This window comes from Pollicipes pollicipes, unplaced genomic scaffold, assembly GCF_011947565.3.
Source record: "Pollicipes pollicipes isolate AB1234 unplaced genomic scaffold, Ppol_2.1 Scaffold_1698;HRSCAF=1987_pilon_pilon_pilon, whole genome shotgun sequence".
NCBI classification, from domain to species: domain Eukaryota; kingdom Metazoa; phylum Arthropoda; class Thecostraca; order Pollicipedomorpha; family Pollicipedidae; genus Pollicipes; species Pollicipes pollicipes.
Genome location: NW_023595979.1, coordinates 142,240 through 158,317, shown reverse-complemented (window position 1 = coordinate 158,317; position 16,078 = coordinate 142,240). Strand labels below are relative to the sequence as shown.

Sequence of the window (16,078 nt, the reverse complement as noted above, 5' to 3'; positions counted from 1 at the left end):
CCTCCTGACATAAATGCCATCTAGCCATACCACACACCATTAAAACGTCCAAAGCAACGCTAACACTTTGCAAGACTAGAAATAACAAGTGTTCAAGCACATCAAAGCACAGAGTGCCAGAAACAGCCCTTTGGCAACGATTAAAATATGGGTAAAGTACCTAGGTCCCGTGGAAACAAGTGAATGTCGGCTGCCGGACAGGGGCGCAGCGTCAGTGCCTCGCCGGGTGCCACTATACACAGTGCGACCGGCCCGTCTACTGCGGCCGACGGAAGGCGGGCTCGCCGGCCGGGCCCGCCATCTGCAGCGCGTAGTCGGCCGCCGCCGCCGCCGCCGTCGCCTCGCTGTGGTACGGCTCGAACCGCTGCTGTGGCAGGCCGAACCCGGCCGAGAACGGCGGCGCCCCGAATGCCTGGTAGCCGGCCGGGTACCGGTACGGCGCATAGCCCGCCATGGGCGCGCCGTACAGGCCGTAGCCGGGGTAGGAGGCGGGCACGGCGGGCGCGCCGTAGCCGGCCGCCGCCGGCTGGCTGTGGGCCGGGTACCCGCCCATGCTGTAGGGCGGGTAGCCGGAGTAGCCGTACTGCTGACCCAGCTCGCCCCACGAGAACGCGTCGTCGGCCAGCCGGGAGGCGGCCGGCGCGGCCGGCTCCATCGGCAGCGATGGCGGCTCGCGCGGCGCCGGCGTCGGCAGCGGCGCCGGCGTCGGTAGCGGCGCCGGCTCGGTCGAGCCGCCCGACACGCTCGAAAACGAGGGCAGCGGCAGCTGCGACACGGTCGAGAACGACGGCAGCGGCGCGCTGCCGCCGCCCGGGAACGCCGGAATCTGCGCCGGCGCGCTGTACGCCGGCCGGCTCAAGTCGAAGCCCGCGATCAGGTCGTCGATGCCGCCCATCTGCGCCGGCGGCTGCGGTGGCGCCAGCTGGTGGCTCTGCTGGCTCTGCTGCTGCACCGACTGCGGCGGCAGCAGCTGTTGTTGTTGCTGCTGCTGCTGCTGGTGCTGCTGCTTGCGGTGCTGGCCCCTCGGGCGGTGGCCGGGCGGGCCCGTCTCGCGCTGACCGCCGCCGAACGGGTGGTCGGCGGGCCGGGCGCGCGCCGCCTGCAGCGCCGACTGGTGGCCGAACTGCGGCGCCGACGGCGGCCCGTAGCGCGGCGGCTCGGAGAACGACGGCCCCGGCTGCTGGCCGTGCACGGACAGATCGTGCGGCTGGCCCAGCAGGTGGCCCTGCTGCAGCCCCAGCCGCTGGTCCAGCCGCGCCATGGCCGACGGCGGCGCCTCCGGCTCCATGACGGGGCCGGCCAGCTGCTGGTCCAGCCGGCCGCCCAACGCCAGCTGGCCGTGCGGCGGCTGCTCCGGCTGCTGGACGGACAGGTGCTGCTGCGACAGGCGCGACGCCTGCAGCTCGAGCGACTGGTCGCTGGTTTCCGGCCCCGGCCGCTTACTCAAGCCAGGTTTGTGACTCAGGTCGAAAATGTGAGTGTCCATAAGCTCGCTGTCCGTTTGCTGGTTGCTCGGCTTGCCGACCGCCTCCTCGGCCAGCACCTGACCCTGCTGCCCGTACAAAAGCTGCTGTTGGTGCAGGCGTTGCTGCTGTTGCCGCTCCTGGTGCTGGCGATGCTGCTCCTGCTGTTGCTGCTGAAGTCGATCCTGTGACTGCTGCAGATGCTGCTCCTGCTGCAGCTGCCGTTGTTGTTCTTGCTGCATCTGCAGCTGCTCCTGCTGTTTTTGCTGTTGTTCCTGCTGCTGCTGCGGCTGCGCAGACATCGCCTTGTCATCGGGTGGCGGCCGCTGCGCCGGTGCGTCTCCACTCGCAGCGGCCGCCATGCTCTGCAACCGCGCCAGCGGGTCAGACGGCGGCTCGTCCCGCGCCGGCTCGGCGTCGCCCGCCGCCTCCTCCGGCCCGGCCAGCGCCCGGTCCAGGTACTGGAGCGCCGCGCCGGCCGCCGACTCGGCCGGCGAGCCGGGCTCGGCCGACGACGGCCGCTCGGCCGAGGGCGCGGTCGCCGCCGGCGCCGCCGGCTCCGGCTTGGCGAGCAGCGAGGAGATGCTGAGCGAGCCGTCGCCGCCGTCCGAGTCGGAGCGCGGCGCCGAGCGGCTGACGGCGGCGCGCGGCAGGGGCAGCGGTGCGGCGCGGCGCGTCCAGGCCGCCCCGCCGCCGCCGGGCGCCGCTCGCGCCTGGCCACCGCCGCCGGCCGGCACCCGCTCGACGGTGATGCCGCGCGGCAGCCGGATGCCCGACGGCCCCGGCTGGCTGGCCGCCGACGGCTGCGGCTGCGGCGCCCGCGACTGATAGCGGTTCGAGTTGAGCAGGTCCGGCACGCTCCGGCCCTCTGGCGGAGGCAGACAGCCGCGTGAGCTGGCGCTGAGCGAACACGACGACCGGCAGGTGGCGCAGACAGCAGACCGAGAGGGCCCAAATACGGCAACGGCAACATGCACAACGATCAAGCTAACGCGAACCGGGAGAAACAAACACGTCCCGAGGCCACTTAAAACTATAACACACATTCACTTTTACCCGACGCAAACGCAGCGAGACGAGCCAACGTCCGGCTGCGGCGAGCGCGGCAGCGCGTCCGTCCAGCCTACAGCCACCCACCTGCGCCGGGCGGCATGCGGATGGCGATGATGCGGCCGTCCTGCAGGCGCAGGTAGACGCCCTTGGCCGTGCGGATGACGAGCACCGTCTGGCCGGCGCGCAGGTGGATGGGCTCGCCGTCACCGGAGCCCGTCGGTATGGTCACATCTGCGGCGGAGGGAGCGGCGCACGTCAGCACGCGCCAGGTCACGGCCGGATCGCGCGCCGACGCGAGACCAGACTCTCCGCAATGCTGGCACCAGCATAGCACAAACACCCGTTTAGCTGCCCTTGGTGCGTGCCAAGAGCCGACAAGGCTTCGCTGGTGCCGAAACCAGAGGCAGCCTTCAGTGTCGTCGTGACTCCACGGTAGCCATGTGACGCGACGTCACGGCAGAGCTCTGACACTCGGCCAAAACGCCGCTCTAGAGCCAGCCATCCGTACTGGTCTGGTGCCGTCTGCGGTGCTATGGCACAGACACACGCGCATCTCCCGGGTTGACGTTCTGTACGGGTCGGCTCTCCGCTCTCCGCTGCTCTATGTACTGTAAGAGCCGGCCGACCCGAACGTTCCCCTCACGGAGCCGCCCACAGAGACGCAGTCGGAACGAGGCCCTGGCCGCCTAATCGCGGGAAGCTGACCACAGAAGCGGCACAGGGCATCAAACACATTCAGCTGCTTGTCCAGATCGAGCAAGTGGCCCCCCCCCTCCCCCCGTCCGGGCCGCCGTCCCAGCGGCGCTGGCGCCGGGCGGCTGGCCCGGGCGCGCTTGCCCGGGCGGTAGCGCCTCCCGTCTGCTCACCTTTGGGCACGGTGATGTGCGACATGGAGACGCCCTGGCGGGTCAGCTGCTCCGTGGAGAGCCGGGACGGGCCGAACTGGCCCACGCCCGGCCGCTGCACCATCCGACCGCCCACCATCATCGGACGCACGTTCGCCACCGGCTTGTTGTACATTCCCCTGCCGAGCAGACGCGTTGGTGACGATAGGTCGCGCGGCAGCAGCCGCCCGACCAACACGGAGGGCCGGGTGGATCGCTGGCACTTGTGAATTTGAATGTTAGGGTCAAGATGCTGCTGGGGCTTTTTTAGACTAGACGGGCCGGGCAGGGTGAGCAGGGCAGGGCAGGGCAGGCTGTTACATGAGCTAGACATGTTGGTCCTGTTTCGGTATCACACGGCTGTTAAGTTCAACTTCAAGCAGTCTGGCTAGTGCTCGGCACCGTCACCTGGTGGACACCCACAGCTAGTATAAGGTCACTGTTACAATTACTCCAATGGTAGTCAAAGGACTTCTTTGCGCCTGTCAAAAATTTGCCTTGACCAAAGTGGCGACCATGCTTCAGCAAACTTCAGATATTTGTTCACCGTTGCACTGGGTTCAGCCCGTCAATCCATACGAGTCATGTCTGGCACATTCCCGCTTAACAACCACAAAACAACTGGATCATACAAAAAATGGTCTCGACTGTAAAGACCATTCTCCCTTAGAATGTTCTCAAAATAATGAGTACCCACAAAACCATCACAAGCAATCGCATACCATTTCTCCGTCATAGATCATATCACCATCATGCAAACACACGTCAGCCCTGTGAGGTCCAAAACGCTCGGCCTACGTTCAAGAAGAAAAAACAACATAGGAGCTAACTTCTTGAGTCACAGCGGACTATCAGAGCCGGTGTGAACAGCCGGAAGTTACAATCAATCGCATACCATTTCTCCGTCAAAGATCATATCACCATCATGCAAACACACGTCAGCCCTGTGAGGTCCAAAACGCTCGGCCTACGTTCAAGAAGAAAAAACAACACAGGAGCTAGCTTCTTGAGTCACGGCGGACTATCAGAGCCGGCGTGAATCGAACGCCGCTCAGGAGAGCGTGCCTCACGAATACGCGGACGGCCGCAGAAGTGACGCCCTTGGCGTAAAGACGCGCTGGACATGGCGCTCGCGCCCGGGTAACGACATTGACTATTTGCTGCGTCTAGCCACGATCCACTGGCCAACCAGTCAATCAATGGGTCATCAATGGAAATGCGATCAATGTCCGTGGTGATTGGTTTAGAATCCAGCGTGATGCGCCCCACATCAAATCGTCCTGTCTCTGACATGGACATGGGCAAAGAGCCCGGCCCCTGGCTGGGTGACACGTCAGTCGCCCCAACACGCCGCGACACTGACCTGTACATGGGCAGCGAGCCGGGCCCCTGACGGGGGTGGTAGGCCTGGTAGTTGGGCCGGTTGTAGCCGCCCGTGTTGGCCGCCTTCTTCTCGAGCTCGTAGCTGCGCTTGGCCAGGCGCTTCTCTGCCTGAGTCAGCCGCTTGTCCTGTCGGTCCACCAGCTGGGCGTCGTGCTCGAACGGCTCCTGCCGACCGCCGCGGGGGGAGCGCCCGTCAGCACATGCGTCCTCCGCACGCGCGGCCCGAGATACCGCAGACAGGAAAAAAAGATACCAAAGCAGCGCACGCATGCCATCCAGCGGCACACTACTCACAAACCGAGCCGCACAATGGCACGCACGTGCTGCATCACGCAGGGCTAGTGGCTCATACCGTGAAGCACAATGTGGCGGCAAGCTGGGTCACCCAATGTAGGACGAGGGTCAGGGGTCCGCGTCCCACCGGGACAGTACGTGTGTATCGGCCGACCAACACTGGCCACTTGTCGTCGCGTGGCGTAACATCGCAGGGCGGAAAGGACCTAAAAGTAGCCAAAACCACGCGCACTTACAAAATCACCGACGAAAAACCCATCTAGTTGACATGGCAGACAATGGCGTGTTTCGCAGTGATTCGCTCCGATGAGCGGAAATTGTTGACTGAAATGCGAGCGCTAATCTACCAAAGGGCGGCGCTACCTCCCGTCTCGCACGAAGGCTGCAGTGTGGAGCGCGTTGCGGAATCTTATCGGTTCCAACATTACGCTACTTTTTCGTTTTTCCGCCTTGCACTGCACCACAACACTGCGCAGGAAAAAGTCGCCAGCAATCAAGCATACGCGGTGACGTATGGCAATCTGTAACCTTTTAGAAAGCAGAATGTAACGTTGTAACGTTACCAAACCCGTAAATTCGATTCCAATCGGATTCGAACCCACACCCTTATACGCGTATAGCAAAACGACCCACGTCAGCCTCCGGCAAGGTCATTCATGCCACCTAATTCCGACGACCCGTATGAACCTGCCAGAAATCTGACCCAAGATCTTCCTCGACTCAAGCAGACGGATGCCAAAGCGATAACCTTTCAGCGGGCATCCCTTTCCAGAGCACCAGTACCCATAAACTTGCTTCCGCCCGGGTTCGAACCGGGGACCTTCCGCGTGTAAAGCGGACGTGATAACCACTACACTACAGAAGCCCGGCAGACAGACTGCATGGCAGACATATGGCGGCCGGGCGCGCGCGTATGGCAGACATACGGCGGCCGGGTGCGCGCGCGCGCGCGGAGTCCCACCTGGGAGAACAGGTGGCCAAGCCGCTCGATGACGGTGAGCAGAACCGGGTCGTCGTACTTGTCCGGATCGGGCGAGATGGCGGCCGGCGGCGGGTCATCCTCATTTGGGTCCAACAGCCGGTTCAGGTTCTGCGTGGTGACCTGCAGGTTGGGCCAGCAGCGTCTCAGTCGGGCGGTGCAGCACTCAGCGGGGGTTCGTGGCGGCTCCGGCATCTGACCCGGGTCACGCGTGTACGGTGGAGACTGACTGGAGACTGTAGCCGAGTCGTCGCTCCAGATTGGGCGTGTCAGGCTTTCAAAGCAGGCTGCAGGATGTGAACTTTTTACCACACAGAGTCAAGACCTGAGGACCTCCTGTCCTACACGTACAGAATGCCGCTCAAAACCGCGTACAAGTACGACACCCTCCAAACGCACCACGCCTCAGCTAGTGACTGTTCCTAACTGTGTCAGTATTCACTCCCAAGTACAACACTCCCCAAACACACCATGCCACCTCTGCTGACCATTCCTGACTGTGTCTGCGTTCACTCCCATCTACACTGCAGACGACACGTGCAGCCGCACTGCACTGCCGACTTGTCCCCGTCGGCGAGCACCTGTCTCGAGCATCTGTGACCTGGATAGGCCCAGGCTGGAGGCCGGCGCCGGCCGGCAGCGTACCATGTTATCCGGGTTGGTCTCGTCGACGATCCTGTTGGACATGGACTGCTTCTTGAGCTGGCGGTCGTAGATGCGCCGCTCGAGGCAGTTGTCCGTCACCAGCCGGTAGATGAAGCACTGCTTCTGCTGGCCGAACCTGGCGGCGGGGAGGGGCGACAGAGGTCAGGGCGGCACCCGGCGGCGGCGGCCACTTCAGACGAGCGGAGCGACACGCGCGGACCCGAGCGGCAGCCCGCGTGTCTCACACGACACTGGCCGGCTGCCCTCGGAAAGACACTCCGCCGTGACGTCCCTGGTATGCTACTGTCGAAGAACCACAACACATACCACAACTGGGGAAGTATGCTTGCAAACGCAAACAATTACAAGCAGACACATAGAGAGGTCACGAGTTACGTGAATGAGAGAGGAATTTATCAGGCATTCACCACCAGAACGAAGACAGAACGCACGAATAACCAAGCCAATTCAATCTTGACAAATCCCAAGTCAACAGCTTCCAAAGGTATTTGAGTCGACATATTCAGACCACAGCCAACAGCGCGATCTTGCAGCCTCACACCCAGCCCGCGGCCACCTGCAGCCCCATAGCCAGCCCGCGGGTCACACACAGCTCCACAGTCAGCCCGCGGGTCACACACAGCTCCACAGCCAGCCCGCGGGTCACACGCAGCCCCACAGCCAGCCCGCGGGTCACACACAGCTCCACAGTCAGCCCGCGGGCCACACGCAGCTCCACAGCCGGCCAGCGGGCCACACGCAGCCCCACAGCCAGCCCGCGGCCACCTGCAGCCCCACAGCCAGCCCGCAGGTCACACACAGCCCCACAGTCAGCCCGCGGGCCACACGCAGCCCCACAGCCAGCCCGAGACCGCCCCTGACCTGTAGACCCTGCAGACGGCCTGCGTGTCGTGGCAGGGGTTCCAGGAGGCGTCAAACACCAGCACGCGGTTGGCGCCCACCAGGTTGACACCCAGGCTGCCGGCGCGCGTCGACACGAGGAACAGCGGCACGGCCGGGTTGGCGTTGAACTCGCTGATGAGCTTCTCGCGCTCCAGGCCGGTGGTGGAGCCGTCCAGACCTGGCCATCACACCGCACGGATAAGCACGCCCGCCCGCTGGCCACGGCGGAGCGGTATGGCAGCGGCGGCGGCGGATGAAGATGGCGATACACCGGTCACAGCGGGGACGGTGGGAGCGCCCAGGCCCGCCAGGCACGCGGCACATCCGAACCCAACGAGCAGAGCGGCGCTGATGAAGCCGGAGAGGACTGCGGAGCGCACAACAAACTCGGCCGCGCCTAGCAGGACGTCCGTGAAGCCGTCAAAACCTGCAACCAGTGATGCGGAGGCGACCGGAGACGCAGGGCACAAGAATACACACGGAGAGGCGTACACTGTGGGTAATCACCATCAGGAGCTGTCGTCGCGTCATGGCAAGGCAGCCCCACGATACAGATGCCGCCAACGTAAACTGGCACCTCGGAGAGCAAACGTGGCACGCGGAACATACGGCGACACTGCTGTGAAGCTATGGGACACCTACCATTGCCAAGGCCGCACCATTGACTCTGACTCCTTGATTTTCAAAAGCCAGATGAGTGCAGCGGGAGAGAGGCAGTGGCCGAGGCCAGGCGAGCGGCCGGCGGCGTCCGTCCGCCCGACTCACGGAAGTAGGTGTGGTTCAGCATCCACTTGTCATTGCGGCCCGGCACCAGCGTCTGCTGCAGGAACTCCTCGATGATGTTGAGCGTGAACAGGGACTGGCTGAACAGCAGCATCTTGTCGCCCTGCCGGACCGTCTCCTCCAGCAGCACTTTGAACACCATCATCTTGGTGGAGTTCTCTATCTGGCCGGGAATGTAGCCCTGCATCATATCCTGGGCCTGCAAACCGCACGAATTCAGTCACTCATTTGGCAGTCAGGGCCCAACAGAGCCATAGCCAGAACGCAACAGTTCGGAAAGATAATAAAAAAACTGCATGAACCCAACAACGGAAGCAGCTAAAATGTTCTACACGAACAGATGCTTGACTAAACGACTTCGTGACGCTACATTCTCCAACGCCACAGTGGTGCCCCAGACCACGCTCACCCAGTCGTAGTTGATGAAGCCGTCCTCCTTGGGCGCCTTCTCGAACGGGTTCGAGTCGAGTGGCATCTGTGAGGGGGGACCGGCGGGACCAGCGGGTCCAGCCGGTCCAGCGGCCGGCGGCGCCGCAGCTGGTCGGCGGCCGCGGCCCGGCGTGCCGCTGCTGTCGTTCGTCTCGTCCAGGTCCAGGTCGTCGTCCGCCATTTTCTTCTTCAGCAGGTTGTACAGGATGTCCGGGTGGTTCCAAATCTGAAGCAGAGTGTGCGGGATGTCCAGGTGGCTCCATATCTGAACTATGGTGTGCGGGACATCCAGGTAGTTCCAGATCGGAAGTACTTTAGTCTGAGTCGCGAGACATGATGCTAGGCGGTCAGCACGTTGGTGGAAGTGCTTGAGTGGACACGTGCTCAATGCGAAGTACATGCTTTTCTGCAGGCCATACACAGTGTACGGGTCGACACACATTCGAGGCCCAACTGGGACTAAGCTCCAGTAATCATAGCCAGATGACAACGTAATGCAGATCACTGCCTAGAGGGAGATGCACGCCATTTAACATGGTGCACATGTCTGGGTGAATGCAAGTTCATCTACAGTCCAAGTGGAACCCATCAAGTCACGTGATTACATGATGGGACGATGGTACACAGCAGCAGACTGATAAAGATGGTACACCAAGTAGCAGATTTTCACTGCAACAACACCATCCTGCATAGAGCTGCAACAGGCTCTAAACCGAGACAGTGGTGCGACGCTGGTCTGGGAGGCGCAACGCCCCACCCACCGCGCCTGGCGCGTCTTCATCTACACCTCCTCTCCCCGCCCCCACCACCAGCACGCCGTCTGGGGGTGGCCGCGATCGGCGCCCATTCGGCCGCCCCGGCGCTGCGTACACGGACACACAGAGACTGCGCGCCGCACGCGTACCTTGCAGCTGACAACGAAGGCGCGCAGCGGGTTGGGCGAGTGGCCGTTGCGCGAGGTCAGGTCGAGTATGTAGCGCTGGTAGAGGGCGCGCTGCAGCGGGGTCATGCGCAGCAGGCACACGTACTCCTCCTTCTTGGGCAGCGTCGCCTGCAGGATCGCGTGGCTTCGCCTGAAACGCCGCACAAACACGTCATGGGGCCGATCCAAGTGATGATGACTGAGTACCTGGCCCGACTGAGACGAGTCCCGAAAATGATCTGTTCAAATAATTCACGTATCATTACCTTCTGAAACTACTCTGCACTCAAGGCCCGGACGAGGAGATGCGAACATGAGCCGGCCAGACAGGCCAAGGCAGACAGGCGGTCAGGCGAGTTAGGGGTGTGCGCATAAGTTCGCAATAATGCCGCCGGAGTGGCCGGCAATATCGCGGCAAAATAGGTAAAATCGGCAATGTCGCGGCGATATCGCGATTCAAACAATCAACATCCCGGAAATGTGAGCCCCAAGGCCAATGCAAAGGGCGCAGGTAGCTAGCACGTCCAGCGAGACGGCAAGAGCGAAACGAACGCACCAGGTAAGATCCTCCATTGCTAGTGATTGCGAGCAAACCTGATCTCCCACACACAAATCTCTGCATATTATTCGCCAGATGACCGCAGCATAATATCCATTCAGCGCCCGTCAGCACGGCAGCAGTCGGCGTAGGAGCTCGAGCGCCAGCTGCCGCCCGGGTGGAACAGACTGGCCGGAGCCAGCGAGCCCAGCGGGCCGGGGCACCGACTGACCTCTGCACCAGACCCTCCAGCAGCGAGTGCAGCACGTGCGCCCGGAACCGCATCAGACGGATGTCTGACGGCGTCGAGTCCACGCACTGGCCGTTGGAGATGGGCCGCTCGAACATGTTGTTGAACTCGGCCTTGGTGCCGAGGAAGTTGGGCCGCACAAAGTCCACCATGCACCTGGCGGCGGCGCGAAGGCGGGGTCATCGCCAGCCCGGCCTGCATCCCGCCGATGACGCCCGCGGCCGCACCGCCGGCGTCGTCCGCCGACCGAAGCCGGGCACGGACAGAGGCCGACACGCCGAGACGACGGCCGCCCGGCACGTCTGCCTCCCGGCCTCGCCCCACCAGCGGGCGGCTCGTCCCGCGGCCGCCGCAGCGCCGCCACTCACCAGTACTCGACCAGGCAGTTCTGCAGCGGGTAGCCGGTGAGCGCCAGCCGGCGACGCGTGCGGATGCTCTTCAGCGCCTGCGAGATGCTGGCACCGGCGTTCTTGATGCGGTGCCCCTCGTCGCAGATCACCAGGTCGGGGCCCGGTCGCGTGATGGCCACCTTGATGCCTGTGGAGTGGGCGGGTCAGAGTCCCGCTCACAGCGAGTACCTGCCAGGTGCGCGCACTCGACTCATCCGGTGCCCTTGCTATGCGTGAGGTGGTAAAGGAGTGCACGTCTTCCAATGTAAGTTGTGTGATACATTCAAAAATTAAATACGTCCACGCTGCCAGGGAGCTCCTGGCCGTATCGTTGGCGTCAGCTTTAGCCATACGCGGCAAATAGACGCTAGCACCCTAACCTGTGCGCAAGGCGCCTTTGCCCCCCCCCCCCCTCCCCCACAGACGTCGCCTACACATCGGCGGTCATATCCGGATGCGGGCCGGAGCTCCACCTCCGGACGGTTACGCAACAGTCCCGTCGGTCAGCCGGACCCGCCCGTCGGCCGTCGGCCGCCACTCACCGTCCAGCAGGCGCTTCTCGCGCGCCTCGGCCTCCAGGTCGTCCGAGCCGTCCTTGCGCTTCTTCTTGCGGGCGGCGCGCGAAGAGCTGATGTTGAGCAGCCGGTACAGCTCGTAGCCAATCAGCAGCACGCCTCCCTCCTGGTACCAGTCAGCAATCACCTGCGGCGGCGCGCGACGTGTCAGCACCGCCTCCGGACCGGCGCCGGCCGACGCCGTCAGAGCGAGCGGACCGCGCCGGCCGTCCAGTGGCTCCATCCGACAGCGGCCGGCCGAGCGAGCGGTGGTCAGAGTGGGCGAACCGCGCCGGCCGGCCGTCCAGCGGCTCCATCTGACAGCGGCCGGCAGGGCGAGTGGCAGTCAGAGCGGGCGGACTGCGTCAGCCGGCCGTCCAACGGCTCCATCCGACAGCGGCCGGCAGGGCGAGCGGCAGTCAGAGCGGGCAGACCGCGCCGGCCGTCCAGCGGCTCCATCCGACAGTGGCCGGCCGAGCGAGCGGCAGTCAGAGCGGGCGGACCGGTGAGCCGAGACCACGGCCGCCGGGAGGTCACCTCGCAGCGGCGTCCGCCACCGGCGCACCCAGTCGCTGAGGCAAGACGCGCTGGATCGCTAGTCTGAGAGCGGCGATAAGACATGCTCGGCCGTCGCTCCCGGGACGACGCCTGACCAGACCAACAGACTGGTCAGAGGAGCGGCCTGCCGCCGCGGCCGGATCACCCCGGCGGTCTGCAGCCCGTCAGCCTCGCACCACGCCCTCGGCCGGCTACCAGGGCGCCCCCACACACGGCAGCGCGGTCTCACCTTGGCGCGCGCCTGTAGCGTACGGTGGCTGTCGTTCAGCATGCTGACGGAGAAGTGGCGCGGCCGCACCTCGCCGCCCTGCGCCAGCGGCGAGTACGTGTTGGCGTCCGGCAGCCAGTAATTGAACTCGTTCAGCCAGTTCTGGATGGTGTTGATGGGCACGATGATGAGCACGGTCCGGTGGCCGGTGTGGCGCAGAAAGATGTCCGAGAACGTGACCGTCTGCGGAGGCGGAGCGGCCGGCCGTCAGCGACGCCGGGTACACGCGTGGCTCACACACACATGCACACCCTCCCGACAGGCCGCCCCTGTCATTCAGCCCCCAGTCGCGATTATCGAGCGCCGGCTGATCGACATCCCAGCCGGCTTAACGCAGCCGATTGTTGAGTGTTCTTTATTGCAGGACCTCCGGGCAGTCGGCGCCGACCACGCAAAGGCTTGACGAGACAACTCCCTAAACAGGTATACTTGCATGGTCGAACTAATACAAGTACTAGACAAGTCTGTTCCTTCCATTTATTTGCAAAAGCCCGTCTGTTCTTGGCTGAATGGCAGTGGATTGGTTGCAACATAGTCGTGTCACAGGCATTCACTGGATAATCTGTTCAACTGATACAGCTGCTGTAACATATGTTCACAAGATTCTATGAGCTCAGTTCGTCTTGTCTTTGCCTCATGGACAGTCTTTTCCTGAAACCCACTCATTTCCCGGCGCAAAAGGTGATACTGACTTACCTGCATGGTTTTGCCCAGCCCCATAGAGTGGGCCAGTATACAGCCGAAGCCCTGGGTGGTCTTGCATCGCTCCTGAGACTCGATAACATTGTCGTACAGAAACCGAACACCACCGATCTGCGGGGCGCCAAACGACACGATACGCATGAGTCACTGCCGTGACGAAGTGGCGGCGCGGCAACGGCACGCGCGTGACACCAATACCTACTGAATCCCTTAAAATTCATGGTCATCATGTTTATATCCCCTAACACGTGCAGCGGAAACAAACAAAATGTCCTAGTCACGAACGAATCACACAAAAATTGTTAAAGCAAACTCTCGTCTCCACGAAACAAAAAAGACATTGGGAAACAATGAAGACAACACCTCGCCAGCGGCACACTAGCCTGCCTGCCGCTGCTGGGCACTTCCCAGCATCGCCGCGCGCGCCACGCGCGGGCGCGTCTCGACACGGGGCTGGTCGCTGACCTGGTGCGGCTTGATGTTGCGCGCGATCTGCGGAGCGATGAAGATGTCCATCTCGGCCGGCGGGTGGCCCACGTTGACGAGCACGCGGCCCAGCGAGTCGGGCACGTTGCACGTGTCGTCGGTATGCGAGCCCGAGTTGTTGGTGTCCTCGGAGGGACCCTCGTCCTTCTCCTCCTCGCCCGAGCTCAGCAGCTGGATGTCGTCGTCGCTCGTCTCGCCGCCGCCACCGCCGCCGCCAGCCGAGTCTGCCGCCGCCAGCACAGCGCCCCGGTCAGCACAGCGCCCCGATCTGCTCGGCGCTTCGTCCAACACAGCACCCCGGTCCGCACAGAGCCCAGCCAGCACAGCGTCCCGGTCAGCACAGCGTCGCGATCAGCGCAGCGTCGCGATCAGCATGGGGTCGCGGCCAGCACAGCGCCCAGTCGGCAGCGTGTCCGCCCGCCCCACCCGCCACACGACAGCACCATGACCGAGGTCATAGCGTCAACGCCAGAGATGAAGACAGACGAACAAAACCATCCATGGCACAGTCTGAAGAGCATTTACAGACGAGGTCGACCGTTGAAATCTTACGAAAAAGGTGACGTCAAATCATCAACCCAAACTCTGTTTCCGGCCTGCCAAGGAGCAACGATAATAAGGATAGTTTTACCCAAATGAAATGAACTGAAGAAAACATTGTTATATCCCCTACGCCTTCATGAGCGTACATCTGACCCTGGGCCACGACATGTTACTTACACTAGCCCACCCACATACCTTTGGCCTTGGCCTGCAGCTTGTTGTGGTCGGCCCTGGCCTTGGCCTGGTCGTGTTTCTCCTCGTCGCTAGAGAGCACAATCACGTCCGAGTCGTTGCCGGGCAGCTCCTTGCGCTCCTCGGCCTCGCGCTCGGCTCGCTCCTCTTCCTCGCGCTGCTTCTCAGCCATTACGCGCTCTTGCTCCTTCTTGAACTGCTCGAACCACTTCTTCTGCTCGGCCAGGCGCAGCTGGCGCTCCTTCTCCTCCTCCTGCGCGCGCAGCGTCTCCGAGTCCAGCTTCTCCTCGGTGATTATCTGGCGGATGTTGCGCCGCTTGTTGCGCGGGCCGGCGTCGTCGTCGTTCTTGTCGCCGCCGCTCTCGGCGCGCTTCTTCTTGCGTTTGCGGCCCTTCTTCTTGCGCCTCTTGGGCTTGGGACTCTCGGGCGCGTCGCCCTCCTGCTCAGACTCGTCACCATCGCCGTCGCTGGCCTCGCGCCGGCCCGACTCCGACTCGGTCTCGCTGGCGTCGCTGTCGTCGGACGAGTCGGGCTCGTCGCCGCCGTCGGCGTCGTCCGGCTCGCTGCCACTGCCGTTCAGCAGGTCCGGTTTCTCCTCCAGCATGCTGAGCATGTCCTTGACCTCGGAGAGGTCCTCAGCTGTGCCGTCCACCTCGCCCTGCATCAGCTCTGAGTCGAGGACAGCGCCACTGATCAGCTGACTGATCTCGGCCTTGATCGAGTCGTCGAGCGTCTCGGTGGCCACAGCGCCCGACTCGGTCTTAACTAGCGCGCTCGGCTCGCCGGCCGCGCCGGTCGCCTCCTCCTCCGCCTGACCCTTGCCCACCGGTTCTCGCTTCACGCCGCACTTGTCCCCAGGCGAGCTGGGCGCCGGTTCGGTCTGGTTGGCGCCTCCCGCCGCCGCCACCGACGTCGACGTCGAAGAGTCGCCGCCGTCCCGCTCGTCCGCGGAGAGATCCGACGCGCCGTCCCAGCCGGCGACTGAAGTCGAGCTTTGTTCTCCCGGCTGGTCACGCGCGTCGTCTTTCGCGGACGGCGCGCCCTCAGCCGGGCGCCACTCGTCATCTCCCAGGTGAGGGTCGCCCTCTTCCAGGCGAGAGTCGCCTTCTTCCAGGCGAGACTCGTCCTCTTCCACACGCGAATCGCCATCTTCAAGGCGAGAATCGCCACCCTCCAAACGTGATTCGTCTCCTCCGCGACGCGACTCATCCTCCTCTTCTTGCAATTCGTTTACTTCGGGGCGCGAATCACCCTCCTCCACACATGACTCTTCTTCCGGGTGTGGTCCATCATCAGGGCGCGACTCTTCCCCCCAGCGGGTCTCGTCCGGGCGCGACTCGTCCCCTTCCAGGCGTGACTCATTCTCCGAGCGCGGGCACATCATCAGCCAGTGCATATCCGTCGTCCCCCATATGGGAGTCCTCTTCATCCAGCCTGGACTCGTCCTCCCAGGCTGACCCCTCTCGCTCACAGCGTGAGTCCTCCTCCCCAGATCGCGATTCGCCCTCCTCCGGGCGAGATCTGCCTTGCGCAGAGGTGGCCGTCGGCGCGCTCACCCTGCCGGCGGCGGAAGTCGGCTGCGCTGCCGGCGGGGCCGACTGGCGCCGGAACATAGCCATCGCCTCCTGTAGGGTGAGCTGGCGCGGCTGGTCGGCCGGCGCCGACTGCACGCTGGCGTCACCCGAGCCGTGCCGGCCGCCGTCGGCCGGGCGGCTGTCGGCAGCGTCTGACTCAGCCTCCTCCTCCTGCTCGGATTCCGACAGCGGCACGGCCGCGATGCCGGGCGGCAGGCGGACGCCGAGCGCGCGCGCCGGCTCCCGCGGCGCCGGCAGCTCGGACGGCTCTTGGACGGGCACGGCG

At 63.6% G+C, this 16,078-nt stretch overlaps 1 protein-coding gene and 1 non-coding gene across 2 annotated transcripts; both read right to left on the bottom strand.

Moving 5' to 3' along the window:
* Positions 1-256: 256 nt before the first annotated feature.
* On the bottom strand, positions 257-15,586 carry LOC119095604 (helicase ARIP4). The gene is made up of 20 exons (XM_037218468.1): positions 14,222-15,586; positions 13,463-13,707; positions 12,992-13,108; positions 12,257-12,478; positions 11,458-11,617; positions 10,895-11,063; positions 10,509-10,682; positions 9,721-9,889; positions 8,797-9,042; positions 8,370-8,586; positions 7,584-7,782; positions 6,702-6,837; positions 6,039-6,179; positions 4,764-4,948; positions 3,383-3,540; positions 2,601-2,747; positions 2,261-2,331; positions 1,367-1,549; positions 719-907; positions 257-412 (listed from the first exon to the last, which is right to left on the bottom strand). The coding sequence occupies exons 1-20, from the start codon at positions 14,880-14,882 to the stop codon at positions 257-259; spliced, it is 3,945 nt and encodes a 1,314-aa protein (XP_037074363.1). The 5' UTR covers positions 14,883-15,586.
* On the bottom strand, positions 5,870-5,942 carry TRNAV-UAC (transfer RNA valine (anticodon UAC)). The gene has a single exon. It is a non-coding gene; the product is annotated as a tRNA-Val (tRNA).
* Positions 15,587-16,078: the final 492 nt, after the last annotated feature.